The sequence below is a fragment of the Pristiophorus japonicus genome, chromosome 3, assembly GCF_044704955.1.
Source record: "Pristiophorus japonicus isolate sPriJap1 chromosome 3, sPriJap1.hap1, whole genome shotgun sequence".
Classification (NCBI taxonomy): Eukaryota; Metazoa; Chordata; class Chondrichthyes; family Pristiophoridae; genus Pristiophorus; species Pristiophorus japonicus.
This window is the reverse complement of record NC_091979.1, coordinates 166,395,860-166,416,866: the sequence shown is the minus strand read 5'-3', so window position 1 is coordinate 166,416,866 and position 21,007 is coordinate 166,395,860. Positions and strand designations below refer to the sequence as shown.

At 43.9% G+C, this 21,007-nt stretch overlaps 1 protein-coding gene across 8 annotated transcripts in view; it reads right to left on the bottom strand.

Annotated features, from left to right (window-relative positions):
* The window catches only part of LOC139260001 (protein unc-80 homolog), a 501,022-nt gene that overhangs the window by 46,044 nt on the left and 433,971 nt on the right, over nucleotides 1-21,007 (bottom strand). For all 8 annotated transcript variants that reach the window (XM_070876044.1, XM_070876038.1, XM_070876039.1 and 5 more), the window contains 6 exons: nucleotides 20,745-20,915; nucleotides 20,309-20,401; nucleotides 18,092-18,310; nucleotides 13,635-13,835; nucleotides 2,498-2,621; nucleotides 239-364 (listed from right to left, as the gene is read on the bottom strand). In XM_070876044.1, the coding sequence (XP_070732145.1) occupies nucleotides 239-364; nucleotides 2,498-2,621; nucleotides 13,635-13,835; nucleotides 18,092-18,310; nucleotides 20,309-20,401; nucleotides 20,745-20,915 (934 nt within the window). The remainder of the gene's footprint in view (nucleotides 1-238; nucleotides 365-2,497; nucleotides 2,622-13,634; nucleotides 13,836-18,091; nucleotides 18,311-20,308; nucleotides 20,402-20,744; nucleotides 20,916-21,007) is intronic.

Genomic DNA, 21,007 nt, shown 5'->3' with positions numbered 1-21,007 from the left:
GTGTGTTTATGTTTTATTTTCATTATCCAGTAATAGTGTTCTGCTTGTACAAAATGCCATAGGGATGAATTTACGTGGGGTTCTCTCAATCTTCCAATGTAACTCTGAAAAAATGACACAAATGTGCATTTATGTCCTTTCTCCAGGGTTTCTGTCATAGTTACAGTGGAAGATTGGGAGACCCCCAGGAAATTTTACCCCCCCCCCCCAATGACTTTAAGCAACAAAATAAAAATACCTGAATCTGTAATGCCACAAGCCTAACGACAGCTGTGCTGAAGGGTAGAGGAGGAGAAAGATATGGACTCAAGTGTAGAAGAGGTAGGCCATCAGCAACACTAGATGGTCCAACAACACCCATTACCTAGAAATAACAAATGAGAATTTATATCTCATTGTGATGATTCAGACAGGCACCATATCCTGAAATCTTCTGTAACTGTTTTTGCTTAATTCTTTTCTGTAAATAACTAAACATATTAGGAGTATGTTTTCTTTCTAGATTTATTTATATTTTATTATAACTGGAAAGCATGCTGTAAACTATCCTATTTCATTTTCATACTTAGAAGTGTTAAACTATTTATGGTAGAATTCTCACTTATTTAACAATTGCTTCCAAACAGAAATTGAAAGTTGCTTATTATACTCTCCTGTTAAGCTTTAGATGTAAATAGGCCTGTTGTGATGCCTCAGTTGTAGAAATAGCTGAGACATACAGATCAGATAGCTTCCAGAATTAATCCCCAATGCCGAGTGTGCCACAATTTGTGTCAGCAGCCTGGTATTGGTATTAAGGATGGGAAAAATGCCTTGATTTCCTTCTCTTGTTTGTTATCCACTGTCCCCAGCTGTGTCCGTGTCCGTTCTATTTCCCGCACCTCTGCTCTCACCCCTTCCCCTCCCTCTAAGAACCATGACAGGGTTCCCCTTGTCCTCACCTTTCACTCCACCTGCCTCCACGTTCAATGGATCATCCTCCGCCATTTCCACCACCTCCAGCGTGATCCCACCACCAATCACATCTTCCCCTCCCCTCCCCTCTCAGCATTCCGAAGGAACTGCTCCTTTCGCGACAACCTGGTCCATTCCTCAGTCACCCCCAGCACCTCCTCCCCTTCCCACGGCACCTTCCCATGCAAGCGCAGGAAATGCAACACCTTCCCTTTTATCTCCTCCTTTCCCACTGTCCAGAGCCCCAAATACTCCGTCCAGGTGAAACAGCGATTTACTTGTACTTCTTTCAATTTAGTGTACTGTATTCGCTGCTCACGATGTGGTCTCCTCTACATTGGGGAAACCAAGTGTAGATTGGGTGACCACTTTGCTGAACACCTCTGTTCAGTCCACAAGTGTGACCCTGAGTGTCCGGTCGCCTGTCACTTTTAATTCTCCACTTCATTCTCACTCGGATATTTCCATCCTCGGACTCCTCCACTATTCCAATAAAGCTCGATGCAAGCTCGAGGAACAGCACCTCATCTTTCGTTTAGGCACTTTACAGCCTTCTGGACTCAACATCGAGTTCAACAATTTCAGAGCATAACCTCTGGCCATCATTGGCTCCTTTCCCCCATCCATCTTATGTTTTTTTTTCTTTTTTTGTCTTTTTTTTCTCTGCCTTTAATGGTCATTACTCCGCCATTCACACCCTATCCAGATTAACCTTTCTCTAACTTTTGCCATTACCATTTCAATTCGGCCCATCATCCCTTTTGTCTCTCTAATCTCTCTGTCTTCCACCCTATCACAAACCTTCTCTTTTGTTCTTTCTTCCCCTCCCCCTTTCAGTGCTTAAGAATGTGCTCTTTACGGCAGTTCTGATGAAGGATCATCAACTCGAAACGTTAACTTTGTTTTTCTCTCCACAGATGCTGCCTGACCCGCTGAGATTTCCAGCATTCTGTTTTTATCCCCAGCTGTAAGTATGCTTGAATAAAGGTCAGGTAAGTCAATGCCTTTAGTAAAGGTGGAGTTGAGAGGACAGAATTGATGGATATTTCTGATATTTTTTTCTTTCTCCCTCCAAGAGGAGGTGTTTGTTATTAACTTTCTCCCCCTTTTCTCTCCTGAGGATGATAACTGGGATATGATTCTGCGGGAGCCAGTTAACTTCTGTTACCTCACTCAAGTCTCCATTCTTCATCTGTGAGCTTATGTAGTGAATGCTATTCAACCGCTGACTGCAAACCTGGTTTCACCTGATATCCAGATACACATGGGGTTAACAGTAGGGTTTATTGGACAGTATTTAGGAACAGGGAGCGTGGGCAAATATTTTCTCCGCTCTCTAGTCTGTCAGCATGGGAGACCAATTGCAGTACTTCAACTGCTAATTCATCTGAGATCAGATAAATCAGCATGGACTGGAAATTGAAGTTGGGACCTTCTGGTCTGTTTGGCTCAATGCTAGACTGCGTGATGTCTTTCCTTGAAGAGCTTTGTTAACATATTTAAAGATATTAAAGTTAAATATCGCTGCTTACCAGCTACTCACCAAATTGACACAAACATTAATCAATGACCTGAGATGCGGCAGGAACGAAATGATCGGTTGCCTTTGAAGGGTTAAACAAATGCCTTCAATTAAACTACTGGCAGCTTCCCACTCCACCTGGCGCCTGGAGAACAAAGTTAAAGATCAGTCAAAATCTGCCAAAATATTCAAAAGATTTATGCTAATTTATTACACATACAACTATATACAAATGCCTTAGAAATCTTGCATCTAACATGTCCAGCACTTTTCAAGGTGTTATACTTGAATGTCACAGATGCAAAATGTATGCACTTGATTCAAATATCTTATTCATAAAAAAGCAAATCATAACTGAGCAATCATTAAAAAAAGTATAAGAAATAGAAAGGAAGTTAGTTATTTCTTGCTGGTTTCTCCTAGTCTCTCCCCAACCTGGAACCAGGCCTAGAGATAAACTTCACTGAACATCAGCAGTTAGCCTTTAACTGACCTCAGGATGTCCTGATTTAGAGCACTTCCCCACATGAAGTATACGTTATGGCCTTAAAGGGACAGCAGACACCAAGGAAAAAGCAGTAAACACTCATCTTGTTACTATCTAATACACTGGGGCATATTTTAACACTTCCCCCGCCCAGTCGGAACAGTGTAGGCAGGAGGTTAAGGTAGTTGGGGGCGGGCAGGGGGGAGATGGATGAAGATGGCTGTCAAGCTGTATTCCCAGCACACTCCTGGCCCCTACTGTTATGTATGCATGTTAATTTATGTACTGTAATACTAGACCACTGAATGTACCTTCACCCTATATACACTATACCTGTACCATCAGAGGGTGGTGCTGCTGCTGGAGACCTAAGGGTCACCTGTAAACTGCAGGTAACCAAGTATAAAAGGGAGCTCAGCTCTTGGTGTCCTCACTCTAGGAGCTGCAATAAAAGACTAAGGTCACTATAGTTCAAGTACTATACCCTTACCTTGTGGAGTCATTATTAGAGTGCTTACATATACTACAACTGGCGACGAGGTTGCGAATTTCCACACACGATATGTCTAACCTAAGCAACTTCCAACAATTCGCTGATGGGGAAGCTTGGGATGCCTTTGTGGAAAGGCTAGAACACTTTTTCATTGCGAACGACCTGGCTGGGGACTCACCGACCTCGCTGGCGGACAAGCGCAGAGCCATTCTGTTCAGCAGTTGTGGTCCCAATGTCCACGGTCTCGTCAGGGACCTGCTAGCCCTTGCGAGGACGACAACCAAGACCTATGCGGAGCTCGTAACTTTAATACAAAAACAACGCAAACCTAAAGAGAGCATCCTCACAGCCAGACACCGGTTCTATATCCACCGGTGGCCCGAAGGCCAAGAAATTACTAAACATTCTGTAGATCTGAGAAGATTGGCTGCACCGTGTGATTTTGGCGACCACCTCACCGAAGCACTAAGGAACATCTTCATTATTGGAATTGGCCACGAGGGCCTCCTCCATAAACTGCTCTCTGCAGACATAATGGTCACCCTGCAGAAGGCAATCAAAGTGAGCCAGGCATTCATGATTTCGGTCTGCGACTCCAAACGGATGTTGACTCACACCCAGGACTCTAACCCGACGAGTACAGTGAACCGATTGGCGACTTTCAGAGGCAAGACTGCTGCTCCGAGTCCCGCAATCCTGAGTCCGCCACATGGGGCCAACCGGCTAGCCCCGTGCTGGCGCTGTGGAGGAAACCACAGGGCCCACTAGTGCCGATACAAAGACGATACCTGCAAAGGCTGCAACACTAAAGGTCACCTTCAGAGAATGTGTAGAAGAAGTTTTACTCGCCGAGTCGCTGAAGAGTTGGCCGATCACCCGGGCTCCAGCGCTGATGAAGACGAAACTGCTCAGCCCCTGGAAGAGGAGTATGGAAGATATACCTGCTCCATCGAGAGTTCCCCGTGGAAAATGGAAGTAGAAATCAACGGGGTTCCAGTCTTGATGGAGATCGACACAGGCGCGAGCCAGTCATTGATGAATCAGACGGCCTTTGAGAAACTCTAGGAGAAAACCCGCCAAACGACCCAAAATGTCCCCAATACAGGCAAAGCTGCTCACCTACACAAAAGGCACCATCCCAGTCGTTGGCAGCGTGGAGGTCCAGGTATCCCATGGTGGTGCGATGTACAAGCTTCCCTTGTGGATCATTGCCGGTGATGGTCCAACGCAGCTGGGAAGAAGATGGATGAAGCAAGTCCAAATCTGTCAGAGCGACGAAGGATTCCGGGCCCTAGCGATCGACATCCTACGCGTCCCTAAACTTGGATCCATCGCAGCACCTGAAAATCCTACCGTCCAACTCGACTGCGTGGCAATGACACAGACTGCACAACTCAACGACGAGATGATCCAACTTGAACGACCAAACCTCACCTTCCGGGCTCCAGTGGCAGGACTCCGAGGGAAGAAGATCGGCGCAGAAGGTAGATTCCCGCCGTCTGTGGCAGAACCGGGGGAGAGAAGGATCACCGCAGCCTACCTCGTGGAGAGAAAGAAGATGGCGCCCGCACCACGAGGCGAAGCACCTGGAATCAAGATGGCCACGGCCAGACCACGAGGGGCAGCGTTGAGGGAGCAACACGTGTTACCGAGCGGCGAACCAGATTGGGGTAAAGATTGCAAGACCCTCTTAAAGGAGACCGACAACCCAAAACATTAAAGGGGCAGTTCCACTCTAGGCACTGGAGATATTAAAGATAAAAGTGTAAATTAACGAATGCAGGTATATAAATGTACTGTTGAATGGTGATGCCGACAATGCTAATGGGAGAAATGTAACAAATGCTTCAAAAAGTGATGTAAGTGACAAGTTTGTACTGTTGAATAGTGATGCCAGTAATGCTAACATAATAAATGTAACTAACAAAGGCAGGTATCCAAATGTAACCTTGTACAGAGATACTGATAGCACACAAGAAAGCGTTGTAAGTGACAAATGTGAAAGTGTAAAGAGATATAACAATTTCGAGTCGGCTAGTTGTGATCGGAGCCAATATATCATGTGTGCTAATGATAAAATGAGAAATGATATCGGGTTCAACATGTGTACTGACAATGCCAAAGGTAACCCCCCATGGGAAACACCCAGGTCCAGCGGGCTACCTGATCATGAAGCCTGTGCTTCCGGGACCAATGTGATGCCCCAGGAAGGGCTCACACACACCCTGTGGGAGCATACCCACTGCAGGGACAGCGGTCAATGGGCAGCACAGCTACCACCACTGGCAACCTGCCCCAGATCGGCCCTACCCCCCGGTCACCAGGCTCAGCACCGGGAGCAAGAGGCCAGTACCCTTCAGCTTTCCCGGCGGAACCTGGGATGACCAGACTTCCACCACCAATGGAGGACAAGGAGGCCAAGCCCGACAGCAGAACCACAGCAGGACTCGCGAAACATCCAGAAGAGGTCAAGGTAAGTTTTAAAAAATCACCCTGTGGCCCTGCCCACCATTAAACGCCACCACCTACCCATTCAACAATGTATGTACCTTACCCATAACAACATGTACTTGCTCCACCACTGCGGAATCCTCCAACAGTGACACCCACATGGTCTATGTACGGGGGGTGGGCAGCCACGAACACATGGATCACACCCGGCACCCACACAACCCTCACCATAACCTCCCACCGTCCACTACTGATCACCTCCCCATGTCATGGCAATAAGGACTTGGAAAAGGCTTGGGGAGGATAGTGTTGTTATGTGTGCATGTTAATGTATATACTGTAACATTAGACCACTGAATGTACCTTCACCCTGTATACACTATACCTGTACCACCAGAGGGTGCTGCTGCTGGAGACCTAAGGGTCACCTGTACACTGCAGGTAACCAAGTATAAAAGGGAGCTCACCTCTTGGTGTCCTCACTCTTGGAGCTGCAATAAAGGACTAAGGTCACTATAGTTCAAGTACTATACCCTTACCTCGTGGAGTCGTTATTAGAGTGCTTGCATAAACTACACCTACCATCTTTGCTTAACTTAATTCAGGCAGGAAGGCAAGCAGAGGCTTTCTTTACATTGAAAAGTCACGGCCCAATTATGTCATTGGCATAGCGACAGAATTTTAACTTCCAGAATCCGGAGGTCCCCACAGGGCCAAGCCCGACAGCAGAACCACAGCAGGATTCGCGAAGCGTCCAGAAGAGGTCGAGTTAAGTTTAAAAAAATCACTTTTATGTGAATCCTTGTAGGCCAGGAGAATAAAGAGTGCTCCCTTGGACCCCGCAAGGTGCCTCTCCATCCCAACACCAGCATTGGCTGCCAAAGCCCCAGCCCAGCGCTGACTTTATTCTACAGCCATTCCCTTGGGTCCCCGATGTCCTCAGGCTCCGATCCAATTTTTGCTCCTGCCCACTGGTTCTGCATCACTCCAGTTGTTTTGGGGTGGGGGTGGGAGACTGCCCTGGATGATTTTAAAAAGGCCTGGAAATTAAAATGGCTGAGCTCCCCACACCCCCGCTTGCAATCCACCCCATTGTGTAGTATGCTGTATAACACTCCTTGTTATAAAACAACATATCCTCTAACTTACCATAAGCAATGACAACGGTAATCTGAAGATATTAAACGCAAGGGGTAAATTTGCAAGAATTCACTCTCGCTGAAAAGCTTCATTTAATGGGAGCATATGTTGCAGATAGGTCATTTAACACTATAGGGCTGTAACCCTGCCCAGTGAGGCTCCTTGCAAAATTGACCCTATAGTTCTTTGGTGAATTTAGTACTTATAAAATTAGGCAACAGCTGAATCTGGAGAGACAGCTACAGCCTCAAATAAAGTTTTAACCGTAGGCATAAACATACATTCCAGTCCTAACTGTAAGTCTCCAGAATTTTATATGCCCATATTAAACTCAATAGGGTAGCCCCAGGTATCTCTCAGTTCTACTCTTAGTTCACTGTATCAGCCTTGGTTCACTGTATCACTGGGTGACAACTAATTTCATGCCAAACTCATTTTACATGAAACCCATAGAGCTGGCAGAAGAAGACTTTCATCCCATCAGATCCTTATCAGATCCTAGAAGTGAAAGGAGAATCTGCTAACCCAGTGCACTACCTAGTCCATGTTACAGATTATTTCAGTGCATTTTGATGTATTTAATTCTAGAGATTTATTTGTGCTTGTTTCAATGAATATACTGTAGGCAGGCATCGGCTCCCCAAGAATTGTTGGACATTATCTGGACATTGCTTTTTAATATTTCTCACTGCAGGAAAAGAAAGCAGGAAGTCTTTTGTGGGAGGGGCCCAGGTACTTTTCCACTTGAAATCTACATCTGATGAACGGGGGTGTTCTCCCAACTAAGCCTTAGTAAGGGTTTTCGTGGGGAGTTTTTGCTGCAAGGACCATAGGGGTATGCCCAGCCGGTCGGTACAGATTCGGGGGTACACTGTGGATCTGAGCAGAGGGTTTAGACGTTGTGTACTTCGCGATAGGGGCGGTTTAGACACACCAGGGTATTGGATTGTATTACATCGTCACTGTGTTTACTTGTAGTTTTGCTGTGTTGAGGTAGCTTTAATAAAGCATTGACGGTTGAGACCGAGGTATTTGTCCGTGACTCATTCATCTGTTCAGTACAGTAATCACTCCCAGGTCTAGAACTATTGTAACATAGGGGTGCGTCGAAAACACCTAAGGGAAACTACTTACAATACTGGGTTTACAATATAATACATTTCTGATATCTGATGGTCCGAGTTTACGCTTTGGGTGCAATCGGCAAAGTGGGCACAAATTGCGATCGAAAGTGCGCGAGTTTTCCGAAGTGAAGTTATGGTTCAAGTTTCAGCTCAAATGCATTTGCAGAATCACAAATGTAAACTCTTCCATGAAGCAATACTTCAGAACATTATTTTCTGCCTCTTGCATTAAAAAATATTCCTTGGTGTATTTAAGAGTGGCAAGCTGGTGCAGCTTGATTAATACAGCTGAAATTTGGTTTGTCACAAAAAATAAACATTTTGATAAGTGTCTAGTCCACCTTGTATTAGAAATCTTATTCATAAATAGTTGAAAATGACTTTACAAAACTATACAGAAGCATTTACTAGTTTAATTGGTGTACACTTATCAGTTTCTTAGTACATTTAAATACTTAGTTAATATTACATTTCTTTTAAAGGTGCCTTTTGATGCCTCTGCACTTAAAACAAAACAGCTTAATTCGAAGCGCCTCCTCGCAGGGCCAGAAATGGGTGCAATTGGCAAAAACTCAGCATGCTCATTAATTCGACCTGGGGTGATGGCCAGTTTTGTGGGCGAGGCCAGCTTCCATGCAATTTTTAAAAAACCAGCACAAAAGATCATGGAAACTCGATTTGCACTGTACTTAACCTGCGCTTGAAATTCCTCGATCTTTTAAGCTGGTTTGACAGAATTGCACAATTCTATCCTCTGCTGTTTATGCTTAATCTGTTGTACAGCAAAAGCTAGTTACATAGAAACATAGAAATAGGTGCAGGAGTAGGCCATTCGGCCTTTCGAGCCTGCACTACCATTCAATAAGATCATGACTGATCATTCACTTCAGTACCCCTTTCCTGCTTTCTCTCCATACCCCTTGATCCCTTTAGCCGTAAGGGCCATATCTAACTCCCTCTTCAATATATCCAATGAACTGGCATCAACAACTCTCTGCGGTAGGGAATTCCACAGGTTAACAACTCTCTGAGTGAAGAAGTTTCTCCTCATCTCAGTCCTAAATGGCTTACCTCTTATCCTTAGACTATGTCCCCTGGTTCTGGACTTCCCCAACATCGGGAACATTCTTCCTGCATCTAACCTGTCCAGTCCCGTCAGAATTTTATATGTTTCTATGAGATCCCCTCTCATCCTTCTAAACTCTCGTGAATATAGGCCCAGTCGATCCAGTCTCTCCTCATATGTCAGTCCTGCCATCCCGGGAATGAGTCTGGTGAACCTTCGCTGCACTCACTCAATAGCAAGAACGTCCTTGCTCAGATTAGGAAACCAAAACTCAACACAATATTCCACGTGAGGACTCACTAAGGCCCTGTATAACTGCAGTAAGATCTCCCTGCTCCGATACTCAAATCCCCTCGCTATGAAGGTCAACATACCATTTGCCTTCTTCACCGCCTGCTGTACCTGCATACCAACTTTCAATGACTGATGTACCATGACACCCAGGTCTCGTTACACCTCCCCTTTTCCTAATCTGCCGCCATTCAGATAATATTCTGCCTTCGTGTTTTTGCCACCAAAGTGGATAACCTCACATTTATCCACATTATACTGCATCTGCCACTCGTTTGCCCACTCACCTAACCTGTCCAAGTCACCCTGCAGCCTCTTAGCGTCCTCCTCGCAGCTCACACCGCCACCCAGCTTAGTGTCATCTGCAAATTTGGAGGTATTACACTCAATTCCCTCATCCAAATCATTAACGTATATTGTAAATAGCTGGAGTCCCAGCACTGAGTCCTGCGGCACCCCACTAGTCACTGTCTGCCATTCTGAAAAGGACCCGTTTATCCCGACTCTCTGCTTCCTGTCTGCCAACCAGTTCTCTATCCACGTCAGTACATTACCCCCTTTAATTTTGCACACCTATCTCTTGTGTGGGACCTTGTCAAAAGCCTTTTGGAAGTCAAAATACACCACATCCACTGGTTCTCCTTTGTCCACTCTACTAGTTACATCCTCAAAAAATTATAGAAGATTTGTCAAGCAGGATTTCCCTTTCATAAATCCATGCTGACTTGGACCAATCCCGTCACTGCTTTCCAAATGTGCTGCTATTTCATCTTTAATAATTGATTCCAACATTTTCCCCACTACTGATGTCAGACTAACCGATTTATAATTACCCGCCTTCTCTCTCTCTCCCTTCTTAAAAAGTGGTGTTACATTAGCTACCATCCAGTCCATAGGAACCGAGCCACAGTCGACAGACTGTTGGAAAATGATCACTGAGGCATCCACTATTTCTAGGGCTACTTCCTTAAGTACTCTGGGATGCAGACTATCATGCCCCGGGGATTTATCGGCCTTCAATCCCATCAATTTCCCTAACACAATTTTCCGCCTAATAAGGATTTCCTTCAGTTCCTCCTCCTCACTAGACTCTCGGTCCCTTAGTATTTCCAGAAGGTTATTCGTGTCTTCCTTCGTGAAGACAGAAGCAAAGTATTTGTTTAACTGGTCCGCCATTTCTTTGTTCCTCATTATAAATTCACCTGAATCTGACTGCAAGCGACCTACATTTGTCTTCACTAATGTTTTTATCTTCACATATCTATCGAACCTTTTGCAGTCAGTTTTTATGTTCCCAGCAAGCTTCCGCTCATACTCTATTTTCCCCCTCATAATTAAACCCTTTGTGCTCCTCTGCTGAATTCTAAATTTCATCAGTCCTCAGATTTGCTGCTTTTTCTGGCCAATTTATATGCCTCTTCCTTGGATTTAACACTATCCTTAATTTTCCTTGTTAGCCACGGTTGAGCCACCTTCCCCGTTTTATTTTTACTCCAGACAGGGATGTACAATTGTTGAAGTTCATCCATGTGATCTTTAAATGTTTGCCATTGCCTATCCACCATCAACCCTTTAAGTATCACTTGCCAGTCTATTCTAGCCAATTTCACGTCTCATACCATCGAAGTTACCTTTCCTTAAGTTCAGGACCCTAGTCTCTGAATTAACTGTGTCACTCTCCATCTTAATAAAGAATTCTACCATATTATGGTCACTCTTCCCCAAGGGGCCTCGCACAACAAGATTGCTAATTAGTCCTTTCTCATTACACATCACCCAGTCTAGGATGGCCAGCCCTCTAGTTGGCTCCTCGACATATTGGTCTAGAAAACCATCCCTTATACACTCCAGGAAATCCTCCTCCACCGCATTACAATAATAAACTTATGGAGAAAGATAATTTAGTTCTTAGAGGGCATTTTGTCAAGGTTTGAGCTTAAGCCGACAATAATTTAATTTGAACCATAACCAAGATGATTATAATGGGACATTGTAATACCATACTTCACTAACAAGCTTCGCTTGTAGTGGAGTTTGTCCTATTAGAGCCCAAATCAGTGTTTACTCACCCTTAACTAAAGGAGCCATAAGGACACATATTCATTTCCTTCTTACCTTGATGTCCAGCCTATTGTTGTGCTGAATTAGTATTTCTTTACTCTTCATCTCAGCAATAACCACCATAATACCTTTTTTTTAAATTCAGGTTAATTTGATCATTAAGGATCTCTGCACTGGTGGGAAGTTTATCGATGAAACTATTAACTGCACAAGTAGTCTGCAAACTGCATTATAAAGGAAACCTCTATGGAATAGTTTCAGAAAAACAGCCACTAGGTCCAGGAGTTTCCACGCATTTGTGGTCAGATACATGCATGATCTGGGCTTAAAACAAATTACAGTTTAAAAGATTACGGAAGTTGGGTTAAGTGAATTACGTGCTTAACTACAACACAACCAAGTCTCCTCGATCTTTTACATCCACCCATCAAACTCTTCGTCTGAATAAATCTCCACCCACAAAACTGGTCACACCCCCGACTCTCAAATGCAAGTATCCTCCCATTGTGCTTGCGTGGTGGTCTTTTAATTTCAACTTTATATCCTCACTGAGACCTCTATTTGCTGTTTCTTTTAATCCATTTCTTTGGCATAAGTATAAGTCCAATTTAAAATTTAAAAACTTGCCTGATTTAAGGTTCTTAAACATGCTGTGCCTGTTGTGCATGAATGATGGTTAAATGAGTTGAAACTTAAGTTTTAAGACTCAAGAAGAAATACATTGGTATGGGTTTGGCATTTCCTTGGGCCCAGATTATTTTCACTGATTTATGCCTATTTTACATTCAGGTGTATTCTAATGAAATTGGGAGGATACTTGGGCATAACTTGACATCAGCAAAATGGGTGCAATATTGGATGCTTTTTCGGTTCTAACTTCTGGGTTGTGCCAAAGAGGAAACCCAAGGTCCTGGTCAATAACTATACTGGCCCAAATGTTCCTGTCAAAATAATGCTGAGGGTAATGGCGCTCGCTGTTATTTATACGCAAATGGTACAAAGCAACTTCATGCGAGGAGCAGATGTGCAGTTAAATTCAAATATCAAAAAGTTGCTGTCCAAGTTGCGCCATTCCACCGTTAGCATCACGAAAACAGCATCTTGCAGTCTGCCTCACCATTGAAATGCATTCAATGGGGTGAAGTTACTGTATTTGCGCAGTAGATATGAACTAAACTCGACACAAAGTTAAGTCTTGTCGATTCCAACCTAAGTACCCTTTTAACGACGTGATAAGTGTTAATTACTGCTAATTAACCTCTGACACTGAAGGGGGAAAACTCACCAATGCTGGAGTCATACCTAGTACAGAGGAAGATGGCTGTGGTTTTTAGAGGCCAATCATCTCAGCCCCAGGACATCGCTGCAGAAGTTCCTCAGTGTCCTCGGCTCAACCACCTTTAGCTGCTTCTTAAATGACCTCCCTTTCATCATAAGGCCAGATGTAGGGATGGTCACTGATGATTGCACAGTGTTCAGTTCCATTTGCAATTCCTCAGTTAATGAAGCAGTCCGTGCCTGCATGCAGCAAGACTTGGACAACATCTTGGCTGGGCTGATAAGTAACATTCTTGCCACACAAGGTGTCAGGCAATGGGCAAGTCCAACAAAACAGGTCTAACCACCTCCCCATGACATTCAATGATATTACCATCATCAAATTTCTCACCATCAACATCCTAGGGGTAACCATTGACCAGAACCTTAACAGGACCAGCCACATAAATGTTGTTGCTACAAGAGCAGTTCAGAGGCTGGCTATTCTGTGGTGAGTGTCTCACCTCCTGACTCCCCTTTCCATCACCTACAATCCTTGAATCTGATTGGTTAAAGAGATACACTGTTGGTTGCCCTATTCACTCAGGTCCCAGATGACCTAATTGCCCTCAATACACTATTATCAGCTCACACTTTCAGAAACTTGCCACGCAAAAAATGTTAAAACCTAAACATGCAAGGGAAAGTCTAATTAACTGCAGACGACGTTCGATGCTCTGGTACAGCAAAATTTTCCCCAATGTTTATTAAATTACAACTCAAGTTACCTTAACGTTGGCATCTTGTGAATCTTATTAAACATCCGATCTAATCTTTTTAAGATTAAAATGAGAGCTGGCCGTACAGCTTCTGCAGTCCAATCGGTGATTGGAAGCATTTCCATGATGTATCTCCGAAGTCCATGGCTCTCCATTGTTTGGGTATCATATGGTGCAAGCTTTAGAAGGGAGTGTGCAATTTCTGCCAACCTAAGGTACAATAAACATCAAATTTATTTTAAAAGCACAAAATACTATAACTATAGATTCTAAAGAAATTGACTATTTCTATAACAGCAAAGCAAATTCAATGTGTGTCTTCAAATTGCAGAGAGAAAGTACTAAGACCAAAGAAGACATCTGTGGACACACAGTAAGATATGACTACCAAGATCTATTTGTGCTACACTAAAGACCATGGGCTAGAACCTCCACTTTTTTTTGCATGCTTAATGCCCATTTTACCGCTGAAATGATGTATAACGCCCATATATCACCCATTCTGGCACAAAATGGGAACTGACGGGCCTTTTTAGGAGATTTATCGCCGAGCATTATTTTCCCAATGGGCTTAATGCCGAGAAAAATATCATCGCCCGCCCACTTTTTTGGGGCGGAATCAGAGAATGGACGAATTCAGCGCCCATAATATCGCCCAGTGTTACTTTCCAAACGGAATTAACGCCGAGATTCAATATTAACGCCCGCCGACTGTTTTTTTGTCATAAAGAGCATATTTACCCAAACTAACGGACATGGAGATCGCCCATCTTCAATTTCACCACCTTGCACACATTTCGCCCACAATATCGTTCGCTCAAAAAACCACCCACACAAAGTGGAACTAACTGGAATGAATGCCAGCGGTGTGGCTGGCATTTGTTAAATCCCACTCTTACGTGAGGAGCTGATATCGGAAAGATTTGACTGAAAGAGCGCTGATGTGAGTGACAACGCTGACACACTGCTGTGTGTGTGCAGCTCAGACATCAATGGTGCCCATCACCTTGGTGTCAGTTAAAGTTTACGTTGATTGATGTTAAGTTGTATTTAATCCTTTCATGGTAAGGAATCATCAGTGTGTAACAGTCCAGCTATCTGAGACAATGCGCAACAAGGTTATGTTCAATAACAAAAGTTTAATACCAACATTGGTCTGAAATCATAAGTATCACAGACAATAACACCCAACCACCGCCTACATCCCACTTTTTCCACCACTGACATCAATCACATGTTCAACATGTCCAGCAACACAGAATACAAAGGCAAAGCAGGAGCGTGGTCCCCAGCCCCCATATATTGCAACAAATTGCATACACCCAGATGGAGATATAACACAGCCATCACCTGCGCACATGCACCTCACTTTCCTTCCCCCTTCTCCTTCTTCTCCCCATCTCCACCCCTTCCCCTCCTCACTCCACGGCGCCTGACCGAGGAGTCCTCAGGCGGTGCCTCATTGCGGGGGATGAAGGCAGATGCGTTGGTTGGACGGGTACGGGAGCGGGGGGTGCTGAGGGGGCAACATTCTTTGATGCAGAAGTTAGATCTTGGTCCTTGCTCTCATCTGTCGTTCGCAGTGGTGGTGCAGGACCTAGAGGTGGAGTGCTGCGCTCGGGGACCACTGGGAGGGCTGTGGCAGCAGTGTTCCTGGCTATCACATCCAGGGACTCCGCCATGCGCGGAATGAACTCGGTCATGATAGCCAGGTGTCAGGATATGCCCCCCAAAGCTTCAATGAGCTGGTCACCAATGTCTACAGTCCTCCTGGACAACTGTACCATCTCTCCGCTGTCAGGTCGAGCTCGTGGAACAAAGTTGTCGCGTCCACGAGACCTCCGCGGGGTCGGCGCTGTCCTGGGGATAGATGGGGTGCTCTGTGGAGAGGTGCTTGGGGCCGGCACCTCCAGAGTGGAGGCGGGAATGACCAGAGGACCAATAGATGGCCTTGGGATGCAATGGGTTCTGGAGCGTGGTGATGCAGGTTCTTCGAAGTCCGTGCTCACATCCGTCGAGAAGAGACCCAGCGGATTGATGGGCGACAGTCGGAGCTCCTCAGCACCAGATGTAGGATTGTCCGCCGACTCCTGCCCCGCGCCCCCACATTCTGGCATCTGTGGCCTTGCCTGGGGTTGCGCTGCTGGCTGAGCTGCAAGACATAAATTAGGTTGTTAGAGGAGAAGTGGGTGCTAGGATGACAAGGTGAGTCCAGCGCTACACACAGCATATGTACGACAAAAGCACCACCGCTCTCAAAATCACCGCAGACATCACATTTCATCACCATCAACACATTGTGCATTGCAATGATTTTCATTAGGCCAGCATTATTTCTATGACACTTTTAGAAATCATCTATCATATATGATTGGTCAGATATGAGTTGGTGTGGATCTCTTGACTTTATATCATGCAATAGTGGAAGCTTTACTCACGTGGCATCACTTCAGGGTCTGCAGATGCGTCCGTGGCTGTCCGGGGGTGCCTCCCGACGTGTGCTAGCACTCGCTCCTCCATCTCAGTGATGTCGCTGGGGATTGGTGGCTCCCCACCCGTTCACCTTTGCATGGTCGATAGCTTCTTCTGTAAAAGGTGACAGGACGACATGGCATGTGATCATTGCGTGATATCATTGCTAGGTACTGTCACAGAGACTGATACAACACATAATCGACAGATGTAATTATGATTATTATCATTCTTTACCTAAAGACGTACACCGTAGCCGCAGGCTTTAAGTAAAACATTCCCAGTAAAAGTGCAAAACCTCACATCTGCTGATAGTCACTCATGACTGTTACAAATCAAATGATATAAATACATAAGTACATGTAAATCAATGTAATACTTACTCTTGCGGATCCCACAAGATCATTCCATCGTTTGTGGCATTGGTTGCCCTCACGCACCTCGTTGGTCGCCGACGAGACCACCTCTGCTATCTCGGTCCATATCCTCTGGAAGGCCTTTGGGGTGGGCTTCCCACGCCCTCCCTGTGTCAAAGCACCCCAGAGTGACTCGACCTCCTGCAGGAGGGAGGCATTTGCCTCGTCCGAGAACCTCCTGGCTCTTTTGCAGCCTCCAATGTGCTCCTCTCCCACCTCACTGCTCTCTCCAGCGTCAGTCTCTACAGTGTGCTGTGATGCCTCCTCTTCTCCCTCCATTATAGGGCAAATTCGGTCAAATATGTGGCTGGTAACAGCTACTTTTTGTTTGCCTACTTGCTGTGAAGCTCTAAAGTCTCCCTCCTTCCTCCCAAAGCAGCCACACCACACCCAGCCACGCTTTCAGTGCCTCTGAGCTCCCTCTCTCTCTGTCTCCTCTTCTGCGCATGTCATGGTGATCCTTGACCTCCAGAATCGGGGGAATCGAGCATCGCCATGCCGTTGCTAAGGACGGCCACACTTTACGTCAGAAGGTCAAAAAAATTCAACGCTACCACCCATTTGATATCGCTCACGGTAACGTCCATTTTCAAAAATGTAAACTGGGTGTTTTGAGAATGGGCGAGAAGCCGGCGATCTGAAAACCCTTTTTTACCGCCCACGCCGGTAATAACACCCATTTTTGGGCGATAAGCTGAAAAGTGGAGGTTCTAGCCCAATGAAGCAGTGAAGATCGAGGGGAACAGCAGCATCTGAAACAGGATATTGGATACTCTATGTAATGCAGGACAATTGATAGATTGGGATTACTACCAACACTGCAATTCTTGCAGCAGCTCCCAGAATGTACACGCTCCTGATGATTCACAGACACATATGCCACTCCAACATACTATGGATTCAGTCTACCTCTTTGTGGAGTGTTTTCCTGAGAAAATAACATCCTGAGTTATTTTCAACATCCAGTGATTTTTAAAGAAGGTTAAGAGTGTGAATCTACTTCCATATGATGGTATCAGCATGGTGCCTTTGACCATGGAACAGTGGCCAATAACCATACAGGGGATGTTTGTAAACTCCTGAATATGTGCTTTGATTCTGTCATACACGTGTATATTATAGAAACTGGTTCACTAACATCAGTGCTGCATGGTTTTGTTGAAAATGAGTTTAAACAGAACTTGAGAAAAACATTCCTTTTCTTCTTGTAAAATGGTGGGGGGGGGGGGGCGCACCTGTTACACTTGATTAGAATCAAAAATGAAGATGATTACACATAAATACTTTTTTGTAACCTTCTGAACTGATGTTGGGGAGATATACTTAAATAATTGAACACAGACTGGGTCAGTCTGAAAAGGTTAACAAGAATGTTAGAGTAAATCTCATCGAAGAGCAAAGTACGTATTCCTATCCTATGCCTTTTCAAAAGTAGCAAAGGAGCCACAAATGGAAGGCACCCCGACAAAAGTTTAAAATAATCTTAATACCATATTGCCAGATTTTAAGATACACATTTTAATACTAAGATGACAAGTTTAGAATAAATGGAATAGACCCTTTAATGTAAACATATACCTCATATGTGACTTCACATCAAGTAGTTCAAAAGCAGTGACCCTTGGCTCTCCAGCCATATTCTGGAGAATTTTCAATCTGGGACCACAGTGCTTGAAGAACTCAGTGCAAATATTTAGGAGTGACTCCCGAGGTCTGCGGAATTCCTCTCTTGCTATACGCTCATCCAGTTCTTCAGTTGGAAGACTGTGGCCCTCTTCTAACAAATGAAGGTTATCTCTGCAGGTGTATAATAATTTCCTTTTATTATAAAGTAAAATGAGATATTTCAACATCATCCGTATTCATTGACTATGATCAACTCATCAACCAGAGACTTTGAAGGTCAAAATCCTACAATTTCCTACCTAACACTATCATGGGAGCCCCATCACAACAAGGATGACAACAATTCAAGAACGCGGCCCATCACCTTATCATGACAAGTAGGGATGCATAATAAATTAGGCCTATCCAGGGTCACCAACTTCCATGATCATTTTTTTTTTAAACTGAGGTGTTGTGGTGGAGCATATTGTTGTATGGTTGTATTTGTATTTCTTCGCAGAATGAATTCCTAAACTCAGCAATACCATCAGTTGGGGATGTTGAGTCGAGGCTAATTGTTTCTCAAAAGAAAGGCATGCAAGGAAGGCCTCAGGTTGAGTCATTAGTCGATCTCAAGTATTTCCAAATAAGGTGCTTCTATATTACCATTTTCTTTTGCTCTAGTCTGGAACGAGTGACCTCTGTGCACCACTCTTATACATTATACAAGTGCAAGTTGTTGTTTTGTTGTTTATAATGCCATTTCATTCTGATCCAGTAAGGTCTCGGAGACCAGTTGAAAAGGCAGGCGAGAGCATAGCAGACTACTTGCATGCAGTAGGCAGGCCAGGTCCTGTGCACCAGATAGCATACACTAGGACACTACTTTGCATCATAAGCAGAAGACTGAAAAATCCCCAGGACTTGATGATTTCCACCCCAGGGTTTTAAAAGAAGTAGCTGAGTAAATTGCAGTTATTTTAGCCTTAATCTTCTAAAGCTCTCTCGATTTAGGAATGGTTCCTTCAGATTGGAAAATTGCAAATATAGCTCAATTATTTAAGAAAGGTGAGAGAGAGAAACCATTCAATTAGAAATCTATTAGTCCAACACAGGCAAGTGTGATGTCATCTATAATGCACCAAAAATAGATAGATCCAAGTATTTTTAAATGGTGAGAGCTAAGAACAGTGGCGGTCCAAAGCGATTTAGGGGCCCATGTACTACATTATAATCAAAAAACGTGGATGGAATGCTAGCCTTTATAACTAGAGGGTAGAATATAAAGGGGACGAAGTTTTGCTGCAGCTATACAAATTCCTGGTTAGTGTGTACAGTTCTGGGTACCGTCCTGTCAGAAAGGATATATTGGCCTTTTAAGGTGTGTGCAGTGTAGATTCACCAGACTATTACCAGGGCTCCAAGGGTTAGATTATGAGGAGAGATTATATAAATTAAGCTTGTATTCCCTGGAATATCAAAGGTTAAGGGGTGATCTGATTGAGGTTTTTAGTATTTTGAAAGATTTTGGTAGAGGAGTCGACAGGGAGACATATCCTTAAAATCAGAGCCAGGCTAGTCAGGAGAGAAGTTAGGAAAAACTTCTTCACATAAATAGTGGTAGAAGTGTGGAACTCCCTCTCCCACAAAAGCTGTAGATGTTAAGCTCAATTAATAATTTTAAATCCGAGATTGATAGATTTTTGCTAGTATTAAGGGACATGGAGCCAAGGCGGGTAGATGGAGTTAGGATACACATCAGCTATGATCTCTTTGAATGGAGGAATAGCCTTGAGAGCATGAATGGCTTACTCCTGTTCCTATAATCCAAACATTCTTGAGGTCGTTATTCCGACGGCAGATTCAGAAACCCAAACAAATGGGTCTCTGCTGCCAGGCAGGTCAAGTCATTTATAAGTCGGAGTGCAACCAATGGCAAGGGAACTGTATGCTTACTGTTGATTGTAATGTAAATGCATCTGAAGGATTAGAATTCTCTTTTTAGACTTCTAGGATTAAGTTTTCCTTTTTAACCTTTGAGACAAGGAATTGATAATGGTGAAAGATCTCAAAAGAGTGAGACAAATTAATAGAATCTTTGAAATTACAGTTTAGGAGACCATTCGACCAATTGAATTGAAAGGGTGATAAAAAAGGAATACGTAAGAATTATCATGGGTTGTTCCCGACCTTGTATTGACCCCTCCAGACATGGCATGGTTGGCTGTTGGAGCTCCTCTGTGACCTTGGTCAGACCTGCTCATCTGAGGAGCTGTCATTGGCCTGTACCGATGTCCATGAAAAAAAAACATTAAACAAATTCAAAGAAAGTTCACTTTTTAACCAATGTTGCTTGATCGAGGCACCTACAAAGATTAAAACAGATTTTAGTTTATAAAAATTGTAATATAATTTCCTTTGTTCTATTCTAAAAATGTTTCATGCATACACCAATCTACTAAGGATGCTGAAAGGAACAGAATGTGTTGCTTAATTTATTAAAATATCAATCACAGTAAACCTATAAATGCTTACATAATTTTAAATTTAATTTAGGATAACAATGACAGTTCATAGTGTGGACTGAAAAGATAGTATAAGAACAGGATTAATTCTTTAGCATTACCTGGTGAGAGATTCAACACTGTACAACAGAGCTTGTAAGGATGTGGCAAGTGAAGCAATGGCAGTGATTTCATCCCGTGCTGCAGATGCTGACTCCAATTCAATGGTTTGCTTCTTTAGTTTCTGCAGGTAACATGGAACCAGTGCCTCCAGAACCATCAGCATTTGAAGGCTATGGCATAGACAAGAAGCATTAAACCAGACAAAACACCTGGCAAAATTAAATGTCAGTGAACATGAGGATAATAAAAAAAGTAATAATTA